At 26.6% G+C, this 24,759-nt stretch overlaps 1 protein-coding gene across 2 annotated transcripts in view; it reads left to right on the top strand.

Moving 5' to 3' along the window:
- LOC107453741 (reelin) overlaps positions 1-24,759 on the top strand; it is an 86,873-nt gene that overhangs the window by 6,042 nt on the left and 56,072 nt on the right. The window contains exons 3-23 of one of the 2 annotated variants that reach the window (XM_071177456.1): positions 2,154-2,391; positions 3,406-3,476; positions 3,593-3,798; positions 4,849-4,900; positions 5,883-5,979; positions 6,123-6,363; positions 7,384-7,529; positions 8,069-8,220; positions 13,319-13,446; positions 14,787-14,995; positions 16,190-16,318; positions 16,403-16,512; positions 17,949-18,012; positions 18,101-18,215; positions 18,296-18,414; positions 18,490-18,651; positions 19,582-19,821; positions 22,029-22,164; positions 22,294-22,463; positions 23,144-23,281; positions 24,067-24,253. In XM_071177456.1, coding sequence (XP_071033557.1) covers positions 2,154-2,391; positions 3,406-3,476; positions 3,593-3,798; positions 4,849-4,900; positions 5,883-5,979; positions 6,123-6,363; positions 7,384-7,529; positions 8,069-8,220; positions 13,319-13,446; positions 14,787-14,995; positions 16,190-16,318; positions 16,403-16,512; positions 17,949-18,012; positions 18,101-18,215; positions 18,296-18,414; positions 18,490-18,651; positions 19,582-19,821; positions 22,029-22,164; positions 22,294-22,463; positions 23,144-23,281; positions 24,067-24,253 — 3,110 coding nt within the window. Of the gene's footprint in view, positions 1-2,153; positions 2,392-3,405; positions 3,477-3,592; positions 3,799-4,848; positions 4,901-5,882; positions 5,980-6,122; positions 6,364-7,383; positions 7,530-8,068; positions 8,221-10,997; positions 11,126-13,318; positions 13,447-14,786; positions 14,996-16,189; positions 16,319-16,402; positions 16,513-17,948; positions 18,013-18,100; positions 18,216-18,295; positions 18,415-18,489; positions 18,652-19,581; positions 19,822-22,028; positions 22,165-22,293; positions 22,464-23,143; positions 23,282-24,066; positions 24,254-24,759 lie in introns of both variants that reach the window. The other variant, XM_043042204.2, reaches the window with a different exon arrangement.

Raw genomic sequence — 24,759 nt, 5'->3', positions numbered from 1 at the left:
GAACCATCAGAAATTTTAAAACAAAAACATCAAGAATCTGAAAGGGGAAAATATTAATGAATACTTCTATTCAGAATGCCACAACCTATGTTGTAACAATAATTTTCAATGATCACAGACTCAGCAAATATGCAAGACAGTTAACAGGTTACATAGTAAAAAATTTTTTATCAGTATACCTAATAAAAGATTTTCAAGCATACTTTTAGAATGATTTGAATCCCATTACTGAAACTATTATAAGTCAACCAAAGCTGTATCTTTATATTCTGAAATCTAATTTTTAATTAAAATCTATTACATAATTTCATCCAACTTTGTTTATAAGTAGCTCACATTACATGCTCTAAAGCACAAGTGCTCATTGTGATGTACATCACAGAATAATTAAGTTTAGAATAGAACTATTTATGTTCACTTCTCTGTAGAACACTGTGAGTTCAAGTCTCGTTATATGCTGTGTATATTTTTTGTTTCATTGTGTAGGCATTTAAGGTTTCTTTAGTTTTCGTATTAAAATTTTTACTCATTTAAGAGAAAAAAATAATTTTAATTTTTAGACTTTTTTTTTTTGAATGATGTCTATAAAAGCCCTAGTGGCTCAGGAAAAAGAGCACTCGCCTTCCAATGAGGTGAACCGGGCTTGAATCTTAGCTATGGTTGGTCAATACTAATTCTGTACCCAGCTTGCACCCACACAGTGCTGATGAAAATATCCTCAGTGGTAGATGGATCATGGGTTAAAGTCCCCTTGCCATCAGGCTAACTGTAGGAGATTTCCGTGGTTTTCCTCGTCAATGTAATGTAAATGCGAGTTAGTTCCATCAAAAAGTCCTCCATGAAGGCGAATTTCTACCAACACTTGATCAAAGAGTTCCCTTGTCTTCTGGATTGGGTTCAAAATTACAAGGCTACGGAGTTGAACATTAGTAGTGGTAAGCACAAAAATTAGGTCGGTTGTTCAAGGATGGTTGTAAAATAAAATGTCTGCGGAACATTTGTAAGTACATTGAGTATTTGTAAATGCTATAGAACTTTTTGTAGAATAGATATAATACTGCTCCAAGGATTACACGGCATTGAAAAAAAAAGAATTTATTCAAAATAATTATTTCTTAAATTTATTTTTGAGGAAACCAAATTCCTTTAAGCATATCAGGGGGTATCATGTTTTTTACTCCAGGATAAATTTTACTGAGGCAATTCATAACATGAATTATGTTTCATATTTGTGATATTTCTTGTTGCTGATTTTGCTTCTTTTTTATTTACTATTGTTTCTTGTGTGTGTTGACTACAATTTTTTAATTTATTACTAAGTAATGCACTCTTTCAATCCTTTATTGAAGTACAGGAAGACAAATGACATGCTTTTTTTCTGACTTTATTAAAAAATTGTAATGGATAAAGTAAAAAGACTTACAAGAAATATGTTGTGTTAAAAATTAATTCTAAATTTTTATATTTATTATTTTAACATTATTATTTTTAGATTTATTATTTTTATGTTTATAATTTTAGTATTTTAATGTTTATTATTCATTTTGTTCATTTTTTTTAAAAAAAAATCTGAATTTAAGCATGGCATGTTTGAATAAAACAGCAAACAATTTTTAGTTATGAAAACTTTGGATTAAATATGTTAAAATATGAACCATAATTACACATCATTTTAAAATCCTTTAATGAATTTTTTGTTGCATTCAGAAAGTATTTAAATTCCATTATTATATTATTATAGTTTGTTTTGTATTTATGCAATTATAGTTTTGCAAAAGTCTAATGCACTTTATGAGCTAAATATCTTTTAAATTTTATTTTTTTTTGTTAGATTTACATAAAGAATAGTTAAACATCCATTTTGCTTTTTTTTGTAAATAGGATATAAGTGCCAATAGAAAACAAACTATTTTGTTTTAGACTTTAAAGAAGGAATAATTATAATAATTAAACAAAATAGCTACAAAATCAAAGTAATTTTTACACATTTATATGAACTTTTAAAAAAAAATGTGTTTTTATTTTAAGTTGCTATTGTCTAATAATGTGTATTAATTTACAGATGTCTTTTAGAAATTTATCTCACTAATTCAAAATACATTAAAAGAAAATTACTGTTAAAGTAAAGGTTTATAACAATTTTATTTACACAGTTACGGTTTCTTCAAGTCTTGATTTTGATGGCTTTCTTATGACTGGCCTTTATACTGCTCCATCTGGAACAATGAGCAAGACAATGAACCTTTTGAATAGCAATTTACCTACTGAACAAGGAGGTGGACATGGCTTAGTATGTGCAATAGTTCATTCACACTTATCTCACAGACCTGCAAAATCTCTTAACTTTTTGTGGATGGCACCACCAACTGGAACTGGATGTGTAAATTTTTTGTAAGCTCTTAGTTACTATTAGATCTTTTTTTTTTTTTAAATAGGATTATTTACTTAACAAAGAAAGATTATAAGTAACCTATAAACTGTCATCCCTTATCTTAGTTTGGGGCCGAACATACTTACTTTTCTGAACAGACAGAACATTCATAAGGTTGGGATATTTGCCAAGTTAGCACATTCTTTAAGCTCTTGGGAATCTCATACCAGCAAGATTTAACTTTTTTTTTGCATAATTATAAAAATTTAGCGTGTTTTTTTTAGCACTAAACTTTTTTGAAAATCCTCCTCTGTTCCATTCTTATTTTTCAGTATATCATGTATAAAATTTAAGAACATCAGAAATTTGAAAAAAAAGGTAAAAAAATGTAATGTTGTCTGTTTTTTGGGAATAGAATTTAACAAAAAAAAATCACATTTTTAAATTGCAGATGAAACATAACAACTGGTTTTGAGCACATATAATCAGATTTTCTCCATAATATTCATTGGAGATTCTGTTGTTGACAAGGAACTTCATATGCGAATTGTCTACCTAGTGAGACAGCTGAAATGTATTTAAAAGAAAAGGCAATATTAAAAGGAGATTAAGGAGATTATTTCAAGAAAAAGTTCATGTGTTATTTATCAGAAACAATGTATTGATTTAATGACTTGGGACTACTAAGGACATAAATAGATTTATCACGGAAAATACTTAAAAAAATAACTGTGAAAAGTACAAATTTAAACCATTAACAAAAAGTTTGAGTCAACATTTTTTTTTAGATTCAAATTTCCCTTAATGACCTTAGAAATTAAAGCATTTTGTCATTAAAAATATATTAGAAATAAATGAAATATTTTCTTTAACAACTTATTTTGCATAATCTTTTTTAATTTTTTTAAATTTTATTTTTTAATACTTTTTATGTATGCATTTTATGATATATTTAACATGATTCAGTTCAAAATGCATTATATAGATTTTCAATGCACTTTAACAGTCAATGTGGTATTTTTTCTTTAAAATAGGGCAACTGCTTCTTTAGGTCATGAAGTACTGTTTAAAGATACATTGGCATTACAACTTTGTGAAGCAGGTGGTAAGTCTATGTTGGAAAGGAAAAATTTCCAAAGATTACATTATTTGAATATTTTACTTTTGACTTCACAATTTTGATGTGCAAATTTCTGAACACTATTTTAAAATCTTTCCTAGACTCTTCAAAATCCACTGAAGCTCCAACTTTAATGAGTGGTATTCATGATCCAGGTCTTGTGATAAGAGAAGACTTTGAAAACTATGATGAGGCTAATTCGAATATTTGGTCTGAAGTAATCAGTGGTGTCGTGAATGATCAATGTGGATCTGTACTTCATGGTAAAGCTGCTACATTTTGTGGTGCTACCGGACCCAGATCATTAGTAGGTTTTTATTTATGAAATTACTTTTTTTTGGGGGGGGGGGGGGNGGGGGGGGGGGGGTATTTTATTTTTTAGATTAATTTTATTACTTCAACATAGATAATTTTTTTAAAAATTTAAACATGATCTTTTTGAAGATAACAAGTCTTGAATTCAAAAGTCAATTTAATCCACCTTGTTTTTTTATTTTTTTAAAAAAAAACAAAGTTTGTATGTATTATTTTTCGACCAAATTAAGCAGTTTTGACCATATTTTAAGTATTTAAAATGTTAAAAAATGAAACCAAATTTGTGTACAGTTAATTTTATGTAATTCAACTTCTTGATAATTTTGAAATTATATTACAAAAATATAATCTTTAAAAGTGAATATTTTCCCATTACTCTATGTTTGAGGAATCAATTTTTTTGAAAGTCTGGTTTATTTTGGTATTTAAGTTATTAAATTAGGAATTTTTTTCCGCTCCCAAAAATAAATAAATTAAAATAAAAACTTTCTCCTCATATCAAAATTAGCTTCATTTAATTTTTCTTTTTAATTTATATCACAACATTCTAGTGATTTTTAAAAATTATCAATTGCTTTTGAAGGAAAAAATATTTCTTTAAATTTAAAAGCTTGTATCCTATGATATTTCTCAAAATGAATGTAAGCTGCTTTTAATCATATCATCAAATATATAGCTGCTGGAGGATTTAAGGGGGTTCAAATCCCTTTAAAATTGAAAATTATCTTTCTATGTTATGCGATCAGAGATTTTCTAAAAAAGTTTATCATCAAAAAGTTATCGTGTATCATTGTCCAAATATTATTTAATAATGCAGACAAATAAACACAATTTTGCCATTTTAATAATGAAAATTTTAATGACACAATTCTATGGTTTGTTTTGTGCTTTACATATATATCTATATTCACATGGTTTGCATTGATTATTTTTTATGTCATCTTCTAAAAATTAAAATTAAATCACTTTTATATAACATAATTTTTTTATATTTCTAATGTTTCTATTTATTAATGTCAATTTATGATTTTTTTTTCTTTAGACAACTGTTCCTTTGAACACATCTATGGCAACAACTTTACAGTTTGCATTAGGTAATATATTTGTCTCAATTTTCCTATTATTTACAATACTCAGTTACTTACATTTCCTGAAACTTTTTATATTCTCTAAATTTTGTGAAATCCTTCATTTAATAATTTTCCAGAATTTTTAAATGTTTTATTTTATTTATCCAATTAATTCAAGCTATTTAAATTTAAAAGTATGCTTAGCAACAACGAAAAGTTCTTTTTACTGTATAATTTTGAGAATTTTTCATCAAGTAGTTTTAATCAATATTAAAATAGTTTTGATTGTTGGAAAACTCAAAATAAGTATTAGAGAATAAAAGTTGCGGTAGAAAAAGCGATTCATTATCTGTGCAAAATGTTCAATTATATTTATTACTAATTCTCTTATCTCAGTCAGTTTTGTATTATGGCATTGCAGTTATTAATTTTATTTTGTAATTTTTAAAAAAAATATTCAAGAATTTTGAATTTTTTTCATTTTATTTTGCATTGATGAAGAAAATATCAAAATAAGTATAAAAAAAAATTTTTTTTTTTAACATTTTGAATTTTATGTTACAAAAAATTTTTTTTAAGATTATTTTATCCATGACATTTTTAGATAAATAAATGTTATATATGTGTCTAAAATTGTTTTGATATACTTAATTGGTTCTAAGGATATGGTAAAAGTCACAAATATTAAAATTATAAGGATTCAAAACTTCCTGTTGCTCTTCTGTGTAACTAATGGGACTGTATTTTCCAAAATTTTCAATTACTCCCCAATCTTTAAGGGTCGAAAATTTTAATTATTCAAAACGAAAAACATGCTTATTCAATAAAAGTAAATTTTTGCCTTTGACTTTGTAACTTTAAATTTTGCTGCACTTTAGACTTGAGATTAAATTTTTGAGCCATTAAGATTGCATCTTAGCTCTCAAAAATCTTGTTACTTGATCTAAAAATAAAGTTGTTCTGTTTTTTATTTTGCATACGATGCATTTTCATCTTGTACTTTCAGGAGTTGGAAATTGTAGTATTGCAAGCGATGAACCAGTTATTAGTGTTTTTTATGGAACAGATAAGTGTACAAAATGGCACGAACTAGAACAAATCAAGTAATGTTTCACATATTTGCTTCTTTATTAGATTTTACTTTACTTCGATATAATCTATGATTTTGATAGATTATATGATGTGTTATATTATTAATGTAATTAAATCACTGTTATTATTTCAAGTGAATGTTTTGTGATTTTAGATTGCTACCATCTACAGAAACAACTGTTCATATTCTGTGCTTACCTCCGAACGCTAAATCAACAGATGTTTGTATTCAGTGGTATCAAGAAAGTGTTCCCAAAAATAAAAATTATAAAGGATGCTGGGCTATTGATAACATTGTAATTAGCAGTGTAACTGATCGTCCTAAACTATTAGAGGAGAATATTGATCCAATTGATCCTGGAAACTTTTTGTTCTTCCCTGGTGGTTCAGTTAAGGTAATTTTTTTGAAGAAATTAATACTTGTTTCCTTTTCTAAATTTTGTATTTTCTGAGTGAATGTTTATGTTAAAAAAACATCTAAAAATATAAATTAATACTGTAATATTTAAAATATTGGGTGATATATGTGATGGTATGATACTATGTATCAGGATTTTATGAAACTGTTTGCATTGAGTCATTTCTGCTGTAAGTTTTTGATTTAATTATTTTTATAAATTGTTTTTTATATGATTCTGTTGTACCTTTTTAAAATTATCAGTTATATTTATGAAATAACCATATGTAACATTAAAGGGGACTAAGCTGAGATGGTATCTGATGTTAACTTATGTTTAATGTACAATGCTTCATATTTCCTATTTTCATATATATCTTTGTTAACCAACTTTTAATTATGTGTAATGTTGAACTTACTTCAATTTCTGTGTGAGATAATGGTTCATAAAAATATTTGCTCAGAAACCTTTAACTGTTACTCAGACTGACAAAATTTTGCGCCTTTCTTTCTTTAATTTTTTTTTAAAAATTTAAAAAAAAATCTGTATATATATATATTTATTTATTTTGTTAGTGTTTTATTTGTTTTAGATATAGTGGCTTATTTTATTTCTTATGAAAGAGTATGATATTGTAGTTTATTGTTTTCTAAAATCTCATGGTTAATTGAAAGTGTTTATAAATTTTAAAAAAAAAATAATCTTTTCATTTTTTGTGTTGCAATAATACAGCTCCTTTTAGAAGTAATAAAATTGAATTTTTTTCAATTTGTTAAAATGAGATTCTACCATTTATTTGTATGACTCCTCAGTTGGAATTTTATTTTTACTTCTAAACACTATTCCAGTTAGTCTATAACATATATGCTTGGTATTTAATTTGTAATTTTTTTTATCAAAAATTTATTAAACTAAACATACTTACTCTTTGTTTTCAAATGTTGAAAATATTTTAGCCTTATTTAAAGTATTTTTCTCAAAACGTATTTTAAATTTGATTAAAAATTTTTTCGTCAGAGGAAATGCCATTCAGATGGAAATGCTCTAGTATTTGGTGGCCATTGGAAGCAACATGCTCTCATCACACGTGACTTAGACATGTCCACTGGCATAGCTAGTGCTGATATAATTTTTAATGAAGATTTCAACAAGCCTAGTTCTTCGTGAGTATCTTAGAATTTGTTGGTAAATTTTTTAATTAATTTTTGAGAGCTGCGATAGCTCAGGGAATAGAGCGCTCGCCTTCCGATGAGGTGAAATGGGTTCAAATGCCAACAATGGATGGTTAATATGAATTTGCATCCGGCTTACACCGACCACAGTGCTGACGTGAAATATCTTCAGTGGTAGACGGATCATGGGTTAGAGTTCCTTTGCCGTCAGGCTAACTGTGGGAGGTTCTCGTGGTCTTCCTCTTCATGTAATGTAAATGCAGATTAGTTCCATCGAAAAAGTCTTCTACCAAGGCAAATTTCTCCCAATACTTGATCCAGGAGTTTCCTGGTCTTCGGGATTGTGTTCAAAATTACAAGGCTACGGAATTGAACATTAGTAGTTGTAAACCCAAAAATTTTGATCTGCTGTTCCACGACATTTATAAAACAAATTAAATAAATTGTCTAAAAATAATGCAATGATTAATGATATAAATTATTTTGTTGTTTCTAAGATTGTTTTATTATTCTTATTGAATACATTTCAGATGGGTCATGAAAGGTGGCCAAATAGATTCTCAGTGTGAAATATTGAATTACAAGAAAGCTTTAGTTATGTCTGGCAAAGGCAGTAGGATAATTTGCTCTCCGTATGTGAATGCTGTGAAAGCTGGAAACTTGCGTTTTCATTTCTTGTTTGGTGAGGATGATAATTTTCATAAAAATATTGTTTACCTGAAACGAATTATTATATTCTTATATTTCTTATAAATTATATATTTATATAATTTATAAGAATTTGTCAACTTTTTATGTTTTCAATGAAATGTTTTTGTAATTTTTTTTTCTATGATGATGACAGACTATGTGCAGTGGTATTTTCATTAGAATCTTCTTTTGTCCTTTATTAAAATCTTTTATTTTCTTATAAAATATTGGAAATTTCAATTACTTCAAACAAAATTTGTTTTAATCTTGACAGAAATATGTGTTTGCTTAAATTTTCTGAACAATCTCAAATTCTTTATTCGGATAGCTTTAATAACTTACTTTTGATACGAGTAAACTAAGAAATAAATAGCACTTAAACCTGGCTTTTTCCAAATTTTTAGTTGCAGGCTTTCTTGCATCAAAAAACCGATTTCTCCCATGTTATTCAATGGGAGAGTAGTGCATAACTGGGAAGTTTTCATATAATTTTACCCATGTGCTCTACGCTTGGAAGATTAAATAATTAATGTAATTCTATTTTATTCTTAGAATAGTTTTTTTTCAGTATTCACGTATACTGTGAAATAGACATAAAAATATCTTTCAACATTTTAATTTAAATCATAAATTTACCAATTTGATTGAAATGCCTTTCTCATTTCATGTAATCACAATAAATTGCTGATCCATTAAATGGTTAAAGAGTATTAATAATTTTTAGAGTTATGTTAATTTAAAAAAAAAATTTAAATTCTAAATAACAGCAGCTTTTAACCAAAAACATTGTTACTTAATCTTGTAGTGGCTTATCTCCGTTATATGATAGGGTGACACTCATCAGTCCTGGGAACTGAAATCAGTCTTGAAAGAAAATCAATAGATGAAGTTTCATAAATTAATTTGTCTTTTCAATTTGTTTTTAATATTAAAGTTTCTGTATTTCCTTAAAAATATAAAATAAAATTCTGTTAAATAAAAATAAAAATTACATTTTAATGTAAACATTGGTAATTTTTATAATTAGTGTGAAATGATCAAGTAATGATGTAGCTCATTAAAAAGAAAATGAGATTGAACTTCAACGCTAGCTTGCTTAAACAAAATTTGTACTATTGTTGTATCTAAATTTTCTTGTTTTTAATTTTCCCCAAGCATTTTTTAATGCTGGGCCATGTTAAATTGAGATTATTATTTCTTTTTTAAAAATTATAGAGATAGGACAAGAAATAAATAATGATGAAGTGAGAAAATAAGTAAAGATATGTATAGCTTAGAAAAAATTAGTGGTTTATTATTCAGTGGTTGGTGTAAAAAGATGTACAAGGTTAACTGTTATTTTTATCTTTTTTGCTGTAAGAAATAAAATAATAAACTGAAGGGGAAAAAAACTTGATAATTAATTTAGTATATAAGTCCTTATCATAGAAAGGTACATCCTGGAATCAGTGAGCTATAAATGTCTGAAAATTCTAGTAAATAATTCTAGATTGTGTTAATTTATCAAAAAAATAAGTTCAGTCTTGAAATATTTTTAGAGTGGCACCGCTAAATAGGACTTAATAGATTTAATAATTTAAAATACAAAATACAACTTTATTGTTTTCTTCCATGGAAAACCATTTAAAATACTGTGCTTGATAGAAACAATTTTGTACAAATTTGCCAAAGTAACGAATCAGTTGAAAAAGGAAAGAGATTGTTTTCATACTTGAGCAATATAGCCACAATTAATTTAGAATTTCTCATAAATTGACTAGCAAATATTTATATAGATCTTTTAAAATGCTTATTTTACAAGTAAACTTGACTGAATATCTAATAATAGAGCTGATATAAAAAATAAAAACTCTTGTCAAATTAAAAATTGAGCCTTTAGAAATCCTAAATCGGTTTAATTATATTCTCAATCATCTGCTACCTTGATCAGTAAAAACCTGTTACTAATTTTTAAGTAGGCTTGTGTTAAAATTAAGTAAAGCCTAGAGAATAACTCATACATAATTAATTTTATTCTTTTGCATTAGCGAATTTTCTTTCACTTAGTTCAGACATGTTAATCATTTTTGTTATTAGAATTTTGACCTTTCCAGTTTTTTTTTCCAATTTTCTTTTCCTTTCATCAGGCTTAGTTCAAAACACCTTTCTATTGCCATATTTAAAACATATTATCACTTATGTTCAGTGTAGTGTTAGCTCTTGTTTCATTAAATTCTAATTTCATTCAATCCATCCTTTATGTTTGCTATTGTAACTGCTAGAATATTTCGAATTATAATGTTATATAAAAATTATCTTTTGCCCAATGAGTATACTTTTTCTAATATTATTCCTTCAGCCAATATTATCATTTCAGCCTAATTTTTAGTATGCCCTTTAACCGACTGAATGTTTTCACCATTTAACAATCTGGTTTGATCTGTTGTCTTTTCTGCCAAAAAATCAGTTATTCAATCAGAAATTTATGTAATGAAGAAAAATTTCTATACAAACTTGCCAAAATGCAAGTTGGTATTTTTTGGCAAAAATTTTATTTTTTCATTTTCACTTTGCTCTTTTTATATATAATATTACAATGTTTTAAATTAGATTTACAAACATTAAAATGTGTATGGAGAACTAATATTCGATATTTTAGTGCTTTTTAAATTTTAGTATTAAATTACAAATATTGGGTTTCTAAATTTATTTAATTTCTTATTGTTTTTTATTATGTTTTTGAAGAGAAAAATAGTTTCAAAAGTAATTATTGATTAAATTGCTGTTTAGGAGGTGACAACTGCTCAATTTCTCAAAATAATGTCCATATGGGACACAATGCTCCTGTAATTGTATATGCAGAAGCTTCTACTGGAGAGCAGGTTACGCTTGCAAATGTTATTCATGCTGCAGTTATGGTAATAAATTCCAGTTTCTAAAATTTTGTTTTAAAAATNCTGGCAAAGGCAGTAGGATAATTTGCTCTCCGTATGTGAATGCTGTGAAAGCTGGAAACTTGCGTTTTCATTTCTTGTTTGGTGAGGATGATAATTTTTATAAAAATATTGTTTACCTGAAACGAATTATTATATTCTTATATTTCTTATAAATTATATATTTATATAATTTATAAGAATTTGTTAACTTTTTATGTTTTCAATGAAATGTTTTTGTAATTTTTTTTTCTATGATGATGACAGACTATGTGCAGTGGTATTTTCATTAGAATCTTCTTTTGTCCCTTATTAAAATCTTTTATTTTCTTATAAAATATTGGAAATTTCAATTACTTTAAACAAAATTTGTTTTATTCTTGACAGAAATATGTGTTTGCTTAAATTTTCTGAACAATCTCAAATTCTTTATGCGGATAGCTTTAATAACTTAATTTTGATACGAGTAAACTAAGAAATAAATAGCACTTAAACCTGGCTTTTTCAAAAATTTTTGCTGCAGGCTTTCTTGCTTCAAAAAACCGGTTTCTCTCGTGTTGTTCAATGGGAGAGTAGTCCATAGCAGGGAAGTTTTCATATAATTTTACCCATGTGCTCTATGCTGGGAAGATTAAATAATCAATGCAATTCTATTTTATTCTTAGAATAGTTTTTTTTCAATTATTCATATATACTTTGAAATAGGCATAAAATTATCTTTCAACGTTTGACTTTAAATCATAAATTTAACAATTTGATTGAAATATCTTTCTCATTTTATGTAATCACAATAAATGACTGATCCATAAAATGGCTAAAGAGTATTAATATTTTGAGAGTTATGTTAATTTTTTAGAAGTAAATTTTAAATAAAAGCAGCTTTTAAGCTACAACTTTTTTTATATAAACTTATAGAGGCTTATCTCTGTTATATTATATGCTAAAGAAGAATTAATAGATTAATAGATTTAATGATTTAAAATACAAAAAACAACTTCATTGTTTTCTTCCATGGAAAACCATTTGAAATACTGTGCTTAAATGAAACAATTTTGTACAAATTTGCCAAAGTAACGAATCAGTTAAAAAAAAGGGAAGAGATTCTTTTCATACTTAAACAATATAGTTACAATTAATTTAGAATTTCTCATAAATTGATTAGCAAATATTTATGTCGATCTCTTAAAATATATATTTTCCAAGTAAACTTAACTGAATCTCTAATTATAGAGGTAATGTAAAAAGAAAATTCTTGTCAAATTAAAGCTTAGAACCTTTAAAAATCCTAAATCGGTTTAATTAAAATCTCAATCATCTGCTACCTCAATAAAATCAACAAAAAAAACTGTCTCTAATTTTTAAGTAAGCCTGTGTTAAGATAAAGTGAAGGCCAGAGAATAAGTCATACATAATTAATTTTATTCTTTGACATTAACGAATTTTCTTTCACTTAGTTCAGAGATGTTATTCTTTTTTGTTATAAGAATTTTGACCTTTCCAGGTTTTTTTTTCCAACTTTCTTTTGCTTTCACCAGGCTTAGTTCAAAACTCCTTTCCATTGCCATATTTAAAACATACTATCATTTATGTTCAGTGCAGTGTGTGTTATTGCTTGTTTCATTAAATTCGTATTTCATTCAATCAATCTTTTATATTTTCTATTGCATCCACTAGAATATTTTGAATTATAATGTTATATAAAAATTATCTTTTACCCATTGAATATACTTTTTCTAATATTATTCATTTCAGCCTAATTTTTAGCATGTCCTTTAACTGACTGAATGTTTTCAACATTTAAAGATCTGATTTGATCTGTTGTCTTTTCTGCAAAAAAATCAGTTATTCAATCAGAAATTTGTGAGAAAAATTTCCATACAAACTTGCTCAAATACAAAATGCTCAGTTGGTATTTTTTGGCAATAATTTTTTTTATTCTTACTTTGTTTTCCTTATATATAATTTTGCAATGTTTTAAATTATATTTACAAATATTAAAATGCGTATGGTGAATTAATATTAGATATTTTGAGTGCTTTTTAAATTTTAGTATGATATTATAAATTTTGGTTATGGGTTTATATGTTTCTAAATTTATTTAATTTCCTATTGTTTTTAATCATTTCTTTGAAGAGAAAAATAGTTTCAAGAGTAATTATTGATTAAATTGTTGTTTAGGAGGTGACAATTGCTCAATATCTCAAAATAATGTCCATATGGGACACAATGCTCCTGTAATTGTATATGCAGAAGCCTCTACTGGAGAGCAGGTTACGCTTGCGAATGTTATTCATGCTGCAGTTATGGTAATGAATTCCAGTTTCTAAAATTCAGTTTTAAAAATGTTTAAAGATATTATTTTCTGCTCATGTAATTGTTAATTACAGACTTATGTGTCTTTAAATTTTAGATATATATATATTAATTTATATTTCAAAATGTAGCATTGATGTATATAACTGCGGTGCATATGTTATTACTAATTCAAGACTGAAAGATAAACCTTGATTTAACTGGTTATAGTTAGCGGTAGCCATTCCTAGTCGATTAAAGCTTGAAGAATCTCCTATACTTGAACCTTAATTGGCTAAAATTGGGTTCAACCATTCCAAGTCTATTAAAACTTGAAACCAATATTATTATTTTGGCAATGGACATTAATTCATTATCAAGTTATTAATCAAAGAAAAAATCCATAAACGTTGGAAATTTCGGCCATGTGTATATCAAGACTTACCCTTTAAAATTAAAAAAGAAAAAAGGAACAAGAAAAAACAACTTCAATGTAAAAAAAGTTGGATGATGGCTTTTGTGCCATTAAGGAAAATGTCAGTGCAGTAAATCCTAATATCGTAGGAGGGTGTTAAGCACTATACTGGATAAGGGTTATCTATGCATTACTTAACAATAAATTGCTTTTATCAACATACATAATATAGCTTATTACTTTAACCAATTAGGATTAATTAGACCTAGTTTTAGTCCTTTTAGATGGAAGCATTGCAGATTCTGCAAGCTGCTAATCACTATTGTTGGTAATCCCTATTTTAACAATTTAAACCAAATTTTAAATTTTATCCTCCATTTTTGCTTTATCTGCAACTTATACTCTAACTTCAATAAAAGACTAGTTAGCTAGCGTTTATATAAAAAAAAAAGTCTAGTGCACTTAATGGTGATATTGTATATAGTTTTCCATGCATTGAAACAGATTTAATTACCCACCTGGTCAAATTTTAAGTAAACTTCATAGAGAATATAGATATTTTTGTATACTATACTATTTTTGTTCAATTTTTTTTCTTCAAGAATGTAGCTGATTCAATTCTGAAATTGTCATGTGGTTCTTGTTCTTAAATTAAAGCTCAAATTTATTCGATGAATATTTAATAAGTTTTAAATTTAAACTAAGAGCAAGCCATGGAGGACAATTTATTTCCTGAACTGCATAATTTTTTTGTTTTAATATTAGGTTTGTGTATATATAGTATGATTTAGATGAATATGTTTTTTGTTTAACTGTGTTGTAAAATTGAAAAAAAAAGTATATTAAAATAGTCATCTGTTTTATTGAAAAAAACAGACTATATGATCATTTTAATAATGAATTTTAAAAATTTATTAATTTCAATACTAATTTTTATAGGAACCAACTCTTGTATCTTTGCCAATTCCTGCTGAAGCACAAAGTCCTAAAACTAGATTTTGTTGGAGTCAAGCCTCTAATGCTGGACAGAATAAAGACATATGGGTGGTTGATAATGTTTTGCTCTTGCCATTATTACAGTCCGAAATTACCCATGTTATAAATTTTAAAGTTAACTTACATTGTGGTGAAAACATTACAGCAAATGAGTAAGTAAATGAGTTTTATTCTGGTTTACAATTTCTATTCTCCTCAGCATTTTGGTTTTATTGCTTATCTTTTGACTTATTCTAAGTCTTATAATTTTTTTATGAATAAACCAGAGTTGGTTTTATTTGATATTAAAATAATGTACTTTTGCTCTTCTCCATATTTCTTAATTTTTTTTGGCAACTTAAAAATTTTATTTTAAAATTCTACTTGAAGAATTCGAACTAAGATGGGTATATGATGAACAAAAGACCAACTTTAACTATTCCCACTAAAAAGCTGATTCTGTTCATAAAAAAAAGTAACATCTCCCCGATAAAGGTTTTTACTGGGAATAAATATTCTGAAAATGTGGTATGACGCTGGTCATTGTATGCCCAATAGAAATAAATATTTGTTGTGTTATGGAAGTTTTCATTTGAAAAAAAAGTTTTAGAAATTTTAAAAAATATATGAAGAAAAATAAAAACTTTACATGTTATTGCACTTTTGTTTAAACCAATGTCTTATAAATACACATTAAAGGGCTAGGAATAAAATTGTTTTATGCAATTTTAAAAATAATTTTATTTGTCTGGAAAAGAACATGATTTGTAACCACTGTTTTAGTTTAAAATATCAACCAATCTTTGCTACAATTTGCTTCAAAGGCTACAAAGCAGATTCTTTGATGCTAATTTGTTTTTTAAGTAGCTTGAATTAAATTTTTTCGAAAATATATTGAAAACATGCATCTTTTATTAAAAAACTAAGCTTTTTTCTTTTTCCTGTCTGAATTTTTTATGTAATGGTTGTTTACATGGATGGTTAAAAGGTTTTTAATGTAGTGTAAATATTATATACGTAGCTGTTTTTTAGAAATTATATTAAATTTGTTTATTGTATTTGTGTTATTAAATTGCATTATCTCCACTATGAGGAAACATTTAAGCACTTTAATAATTTATCTCCCAAAATTAAAAAAATATGGCTATGAATTTTTAAGGAAATTGTTGGATTTACTCATGTGAAGTTAATTTTTATTCACAAGAATGTAAAAACTATAGAATACTTCCTCAAGAAATATATGCAAACTTTATTTAACTTTTTATTTATTGTTAGGTAATTGTTTTGCTTGTTACAAACAAAAAATGTTATGTTTGTTAGGGAAAATTGATTTTTGTTTTGTAACTCTTGATTCATTTACATTTCAGAATTGGTGTGGAATTCAGCACCACAGCAGGTCATAATTGGCATTCACTTCATGAGACGTGTCTTCCTCCTGTCTGCAATGGTAGTTATTCTTCTCTAAATTCTCGTCTAACTTCCCATGATATGAAAGGGTAAATAGTTTATTTTCTTCTAATAGTTGTTTTATATACTTAGATTTCTAGACTTATTTTGTTTTCATCTTTTAAAAAAATTAGATGGAATAAAATATCGTATCCCATACCATATGCTGCACTCATGGATGGTGTAAGATTTCGTATAAAACAGACTGGGAAATATCGGTCTTCAAACTGGGCTGTTGATGATGGTAATCTATTTTTCTTTCTGTTCTTAATTACTTTTAAAATTCTATAGTTGAAGAATAAATATAATCCTAAAAATTAAATCATTATGTTCTGTTTATCTGTTTATATTGGTAAATTTTTTTTTTTTTGTAATTTTATGGATTAATCGCAACTCATGAAAGAATAATCTGGTAAAAGATACTGGAAATATTTATTTTGGTTTTTCTTTAATAAATTATTATAAAAAAAAGATGATGAAGTTAGACATTTTAGAAGTTTATCTTAGTAATGTTATTGCTGGAAAAAAGCTGATCTTTATAAAATTTTCGGTTCTTTTAACTTCCCCCCCTTCTTTCTGATAATAGAAGGCAAAATCCTTCGTAAAGCCTAGTTTTATGTTTATTTTTTTATAGTGGTACATTTAAGAAATTTAAGCATTATTAAATAAATTGTAATTTCAAATAATAATGAAGGATCAAAGTGAAATGGCTTGATTAAAATTGTATTGTTTAGAGTTGATTGCACATTGAATTATTGATGGAGTGAATTAAAAATGATAAACACAAGCAATCGTTCAACATTTTAAAAATAAAACAAATAATAAAGAATGTACTACTTTCATCTCATTTAAAAATTTACAATCTTTATCACATTGAACGTAAAAATATCTTATGCATTAAAGTAACTTATTTTGGTTTGGATAAATAGATCATTTGATAAATTAATAGTAACTATAATTTCATGTTAAAAGCATTATTGAGACAATATCAATTACTTCACAGCAGTTTCAAATTGTTTTTGGCTTAGAACCCCGTGACATTATAAAAAAAAGTTCATTAGAAGCTGGAAATGTACTAACAAAAAAAATAATAATAATTATTATTTTTAAAACATTTAATATGAAGAAAATGAAATATATAATTCTTTTGTTTGGTTATGCTGAAAATTAAAAAAAGTAAGTTAAATGATGGTTTAAAAAAAAGAACTATTATAAACATTAGGAATAGTTATCAGAGAAACATAATTTATGGATTATTAATTGGATATAATTACTGAATTAAAAATATTTGTTATATTTTGTGTAGGTTTTATGATTCAATTTTAACGTTTGCGGTTTTATTATTACATATTTTTTTTTTGGAGCTCCTTTTATCATTAGTTTTGATAGGCAGTTTCATGGTAACATTGGCTATTTTACAAAATTTTTAGTTACATTTAATATTAAGTTATTGTATATCATGCTCAAATTATCCTAGGGATTTTTGTAAAATCAAATATTTATTTTTAATTAAAGTTCAAAAAATCCTTTTAGGTAACTTTTCTTTTGTTTTGTTCTGTCTTTTTAGTAGTTTTATTTTTCTCTATTTAATTTTTCTAGAGTTAATTGAGATTTATCTATGACTAAAATTTTGATTCAAACACTACTCTTATGTTTAGACTTCATATCTGTTTTTTACAGTTTTTATTGGCTATTGTCCTAATGGTTGCAGTGGTCATGGCAAATGCATAAATGGTGGTTGCCAGTAAGTAATGTAACATTTATTTTTTCAATGCTGCTACTTATTTATTCTCTGTCCTTGATATTGTTTGAATTCTATATGTTTTTGGTAGATGTGATATGGGATATTTTGGACAGAAATGTGAATTTGCTTCGGTCACTATACCATCTTATCTGTCAGAGATGTTCCAGTCATCCAATGTTAACGAATTATCTGGCATCGTCAATGTGAGTATTGTTTCAAAGTACCTACTTCAGTGCATTTAAAATCTCATTTCACTTTTACTGTAAATTTTGTTTTATTTCAGTTAGTTGGTGGCAACTTGGGTTATCAATGTGGGTCTCTTGGTAGTGGTAAAGCTGTTGTGTTTGATCATTATGGCCCTCGATATATTATTACCAAAGAAGTAAATACCACATTTGTTAGGTAAGGTTTAAATATTATTTGCTCTTGTCCATTTAAAATTTGTCGGGAAAGAAACTTAAATATGAGTATCAATAGGTTTTTACAGTTTACCCTGCGTATTGGTAGTTCATCTAAAAAGAGTCCATGCTTGTCTCCTGATCACCCATCTGAAGTTGTTTATATTCATTATTCCTGCAACGGAGGACTAACATGGGATTTACTGGAGTATTTTGAGAAATTCAAGTTCCGTGAGCCCAAGTAAGATTTTTGTTAAAATTCCTTTTGATTTTCACTTTTTGCACATAACTTATAGAATTGTTAATAATCTAAATTATGAATGCAATGAGTTTTTTTTTATTAAATTCAAAAGTTTAATTTGCGATAAATTTGTGTTGCATTGTTTTTTTCATCATAAAAGTTTAGTTTCAAATACATTTTCTGTTTTTTTTTTTTAATCACGAAACTTAAATTAAATGAATTAAATCTACAAATTGTTTTGAAAAGTCAATTTTCATATTAGCTCATTGATAAAATTTAAATATAAAGTACAGTACTTATCTTATGTTGAACATTAAGTGAATTATGCAATGTTTGATTTCAAAAGCTCATTTTTTTCTCATGAACTATGTATCCAATGAGCATGATAGTTATGGGGCTAACTGAGCCCCTTACTTCCTTAGCTTTCTGTAACCTTCTTTTAGAAAATGTACTAAAAGTGTTTCCTCTTCCAAAAGAGCTACTAATGCCTTTGAGAACCTGCTATAATTCTTTATAGACTATGCCTTTGTATTGGTATAATTAATGGGCCAGAAAATCTCCATTTGATGGACTTCTGCACTAGATTATGTGACCAGCCATACATTGTTTGTTACGCTGTATTGATTAAACTATTAAAACTTTCTTGCTGTGATAATTTTATTCTGTTTATAATGATTGTGTTAGAGGCATTTCAACATAAATATTGTAGAATGATGTGTATGAGCTATATATATTTCATTCATTTGGTTTAGAATAAATGGTAATATTCTTTCACATTAAATCTATAGCCAAGGCACTTATTTTTTTTTACTGACCAATATTATTGTTAAATAAATTTTTCTCTTAGGACTTAAAGTATGCATTTCATCATTTATTATTATTTAATTAAAAATGCCTTCATATTTTCTACACTTTTTTTTCAATTTTTAGAATTGTTTTTTTAACTTTATCAAATGAAGCAAAGCAACAGTGGTGTATGTTTAAGATTTGGCAACCTTACCACTCTGGAAAATCTGAAGATGTATGGGCTATTGATGACATTAGCTTATCTTCTGCTCTTTTGAATGTTATTAGTCTTAATTTCAGTGACCTAAATGCTATGAATACTTCCATTCGATATAGTTCTGGGATTGTCAAGAAATATTGCAGTTCGGAACAAAATGCTGTGGTGTAAGTCATTTTTTTTCACTTTTTCACTTTTAAATTTTGTTTTAAAAAAAGTGTAAAATGTGATTGATTTGAATTTTAAAAAAAATTGTTTATTTTTTAGACTTTAGAAAACTTTAACGTAAAGAGTTTTAATAATTGAAATAATATAATTTATTTGTAATATTTCAATTATATTATATTATTTATGATATATGGAATATTATAATATTTTTTATTTTATTTTGTATATTTAATTTATTTAATTCAGTGTAAACAATAAAAATTCTCCTGAAATAGAAAAAAAATATGAAACAAATTTTTGGTCTATCCCTCTAATGTTGTGATTTAGTTATGTATTCCTATGAGCAAAATGTGAGTTATTTCCGAAATAATTTATTATATTTGAGAAGGAATAGTTAAAATAAGAAAAAAGAAATATCATTGTAATTAAGAACTAGATAAAATTTAGGCCTTGGCATGAAAATAAAAGCAAGAATAGTAACATACATGTTTTGTTGATAAGATTTATAGATAACATTTGTTTGTGTTTAGTTTCATATTGTATTTATATTTTTTTGAAAAATGTTTAAAGTTGTAGCCATTGTATTATTCAGATGTATTTAGTTTACTTTTTTCTAAGCATTTGAAAACTTAGATATGAATTATTGTTTTTAGAAATTAAATAATAATGTTGCAAAGTTTTTTTTTTATATATATATATTATCAAAAATTTTAACATCCCTCTATGTATCCAGAACACTATAAACTTTAACAAACCTTCAAACTTTAAAAATATTTCTAAACCTTTTATGTCTGAAAATATTGGGCATTTTTTAAATCTGGTTACTATTCTACTTTTAAAAAGAATGAAGAACATTTTGGATGTGAATATGTTCTTTTAAATTACTAATATGTTGCAGTTATCACTTTGTATCATGCATCCTATTACCTACAGCAGTGTTTCCCAAACTTATGACTTTTGTGTACCCTTTCTAAATTTTTCGTATCGCTGAGTACCCCTAATAAAAAAATGAATGAATTTTTTACTATGAAAAATCGCACAAAAAGTAAAAATCACAACTGGCTGTTGACACCACTAATTATTAACTGTTAACTCTGCAAAAAATATCCAATAGAAAAATACGTAATCGTAAATTTTCATGGCTAGCTTTGTTTTTAAATAAAATTTTTTGTAATTTTCGTTTGTTGCAAGATATTTCGCATAAGAACGCGTACCCCTGCTAAACTGTTCCCGTACCCCTGGGGGTACGCGTACCACACTTTGGGAAACACTGNATTTATTTAGAAAAAGTAGTGTCCGGTTTGTAGAGATAAAAAACAACGTTTCAGGACCAAAATGACTGTCCGCGTCCGGTTACGGGAGTGTCCGCTTTGCGGAGAATGTACGTAATGGTTTATTCATAGAAGATTCCCGGGGAATTAAAAATATGTCCGTATTGAGAGGCGTCCGTTTTGCAGGAGTGTCCATAACAGGAGGTTTCACTGTATATATATTATCAAAAATTTTAACGTCCCTGAAATGAAATATGAATTATTGTTTTTATTGAGGGAATGAATTATTGTTTTTGCCTTTGGTTAACTTATGTATTAAAATAAATGCAAAAACAAATTGTTGGATTAATTTACCCCATATTGTTCTTTCATGTTAAACTTTGTTTTTGTTAATACTACCATTCTTATCCACAATATTCCAGGTTCATGCACGCTGACTCATTATTTTGTTATATGCTCATTTTGTAAAAATATAATTTGATAGTAAAAATAATAATCAAATGTTAATTTGAAAAGTTACAGTAGTGTATCCTTCAAACTTTAAAAATATTTCTAAACCTTTTATGTCTAAAAATATTGGGCATTTTTTAAATCTGGTTACTATTCTATTTTTAAAAAGAATGAAGAACATTTTGGATGTGAATATGTTCTTTTAAATTACTAATATGTTGCAGTTATCACTTTGTGTCATGCATCCTATTACCTACAACATTCATCCTATTATTGTAAAATTATTCATCCTACTATCCTAATTCTGCATACTTACCAATGAAGAATTAACTGCTTTTATTAAAATTTTTTATAATAAAAATTCGGAGCTGTATTTAACAATATTTCTTAAAATAGAAATGGATCACTTTGAAAGAAGGATGAGAAGAATTTATCTTGGAATTTTATGGTAATATTATAACTCATTGTTATTGATGGTGTTCTAGGTTTGACGAAGAAGTTTATAATGGAGTAACTAGATCTTTAGAAACTAAATCTATCACCGTTGGACCCTCTTACATGGTGCAGTTTGATTTATTAATGGGTTGTGGCACTGTATTCTCAACAGAGAAAAACAATCAGGTAATTGCATTTCAGATAATTTTAACTAGATTAATCTTAGTTGTTTTTATTTTTATATCATTTAAGTTTTGAATATTTCTGTCAATTTAACATTATATTTGAATAGAAAATCATTTGCTTGCAATTTAGGTTAGGTTGGAATTTTCAACAAATCATGGAATGAATTGGTTTCCTGTTTATAAGCCTTGTTTACCATCGAATGGAAGTTGTAATGGAGTTTTCACGAAAGGAACAGTCTATGATGCAACTGAATATAGTAAATGGAAACGGGTGACAGTCAGCCTCTTACCTGCAACGTGGTATGTAGATAAAGTTTTGATGTTTTGGAATATATTACAATGACTTTATATTTTTATGCAGCTTGTGTTTGGCAAAGAGCAATGAATTTCTTTTATATATTAAAATAACTACAGACTTTCTACAGATATTTTAGATTTTTAAATTTTTATATTTTATATTTATTTCATATTTTAATATCTTTTTAATTACTTATTTTCTTTTTCAATAAAATTAAATTTACAATTGTTTAAAGTTTAATTTCAGGTCTTTATTGCAAGGGGAAAAGAAGCATATAATAGGAAATTAACAGTAATGCAAATTTTAAATTTACACTAATTAAACTGTAAACTAAAATATTTTGAAATTTGCTTAAGACTTTATACATTTAAAAGGAAATCAAAACTATAATTAGGTAAGAATGCATTTTAATTTTCTTTAGTTCTTTTAATTAGTAATAAAAAGAAATTTACAATTATTTAAAAGACAATTTCTGGTTTATCAATGAATGGAGAAAAAGAAGCAAACAATTAGGAGTTAATAATATAATTTTAAAATATCATAAAAAGTAGTGTTATTTATATTTTTAAGTACAGTCAATCTAAAAGTTTTCTTGAAAGACTATATACTTCGATGGTTAAAATATTTTAATTAGAAATTTTGGAAGTAAATACTTTTCTGTTCTCAATCATTTTCAAAACAGGTCGAGCTCAACTAGATTTCGCTTTATCCAACATGAGTTTGATACCAGTGATAATTGGGCATTGGATAATTTATACATTGGACCCCAATGCAAAGACATGTGCAGTGGTCATGGAAGGTGTTCTGATGGCTCTTGTGTGTGAGTGAATAAAAATTTTCTTTTTACAACTGAATATGTGTCATGTTTTAAATTGTTTAGGTTTGTAACATTTTATTTTTTTAAAATAAAAATTCTATTCCTTTAAACCTTAATTGAAAAATATTTTTCGTCTTATTAGAAATTATAATAATCTTATTTTTTATGCTTTAATGTTTTTATACATCTTTTATTTAATTATTTTTGACAAAAATATGATGAATATAAGAAATACATTTTTACTAAGAGAATGATCCGATTCTGGTGATATAGAAACAATGAACGCTTGGTATGTTTTTCTAATAAATAGTAAGAAATGAAAGAAATTAAAGCATATATTTTCAGAGAAAATAGTTTATAAAATACAGATTTGGTAGAAAGCTGCTGTGAGATTGTTTCAATGAAGTGAAAACAAAATTCATCAAAACTGTTGATACTGATTATAAATTTAAATAAATCACATTTTTAAAAACTAAATGTGTTTGTCAAGTGAAGTTTTGAAGAGAAAAAATGCGACAAACTCGATGAATGTTTCGATAACAAAAATAAATAAATAAAAATCATTGATTTTGAATTAAAATTATAGGAAGCCTGTTAGTTTTCTAAACACCAACCAAATTAATTATGCCATAATTTGAAGAATAAAACCAAGAATTAAAAAAAATCAGCTTCAATTTAGTTTAGTTTTATTCGAATTTTTGCATAATGGTGGTTAAATATTTTTACTTATTTATAAAAAAGAAACATTTCTTGTTATGTATTACATCTATCTTTTCCTATAATTGTAGTTGTGATGATGGGTTTTTTGGCAAAAGCTGTGTACCCCAAGATAAATTGAAAAACAAGATGATTAAGAAATTTGAAACTCCTGATGAACTTGCTAAAGCAAATTTTGACGTTAGTGGTGGAAGTGTTATGGCTGCTGATGAAGGATGTGGTCCTATTGGGTCTGGATCTGCACTTTACTTCTATCAGGTATATGAATTTATGACGTTAAAAATAATCTACAGGGTGGAGCAAAAGGAAGTAACCCCAAGAACAGAATTCTTTGTTGAAACGAAACACAGCAAAGGAAAATAAATATTTCGCTAACCTCCTTATAGCAAATGTTGAAAAGGATCACCATTCATCTCTTGGCACTTTTGGGACTTGGTCAATAAGTTGCAGGAGGCAGATCAAATCTAGGCTTTTGGAATTGCAATAATCTCATCAGAAGTGATTTACTGCAGTTCTTGATGACTATGCAGGTTATTGCAATACACCTTAGACTTTAGGGTTCCCAACAAAAAGTAATCACACACTAACAGATCAGTGTCTTGTCTGGGCCACTTTTATTTGCTTCATCCTGCATTTACTTATGGAACTGAGTTTTTTGTGTTATGTCATCGACATTTTGATGCTATGAAATAATTGTTTCATATCCAGTTATTAACAATGTATAAATGTTTTATTTTGTGGAGGCTTAAGAATTTGCATGCTCA

The sequence above is a fragment of the Parasteatoda tepidariorum genome, chromosome 2, assembly GCF_043381705.1.
Source record: "Parasteatoda tepidariorum isolate YZ-2023 chromosome 2, CAS_Ptep_4.0, whole genome shotgun sequence".
Lineage (NCBI taxonomy): Eukaryota > Metazoa > Arthropoda > Arachnida > Araneae > Theridiidae > Parasteatoda > Parasteatoda tepidariorum.
Note: the sequence above shows the minus strand (reverse complement) of the source record. Positions and strands in the feature narration are given on the sequence as shown.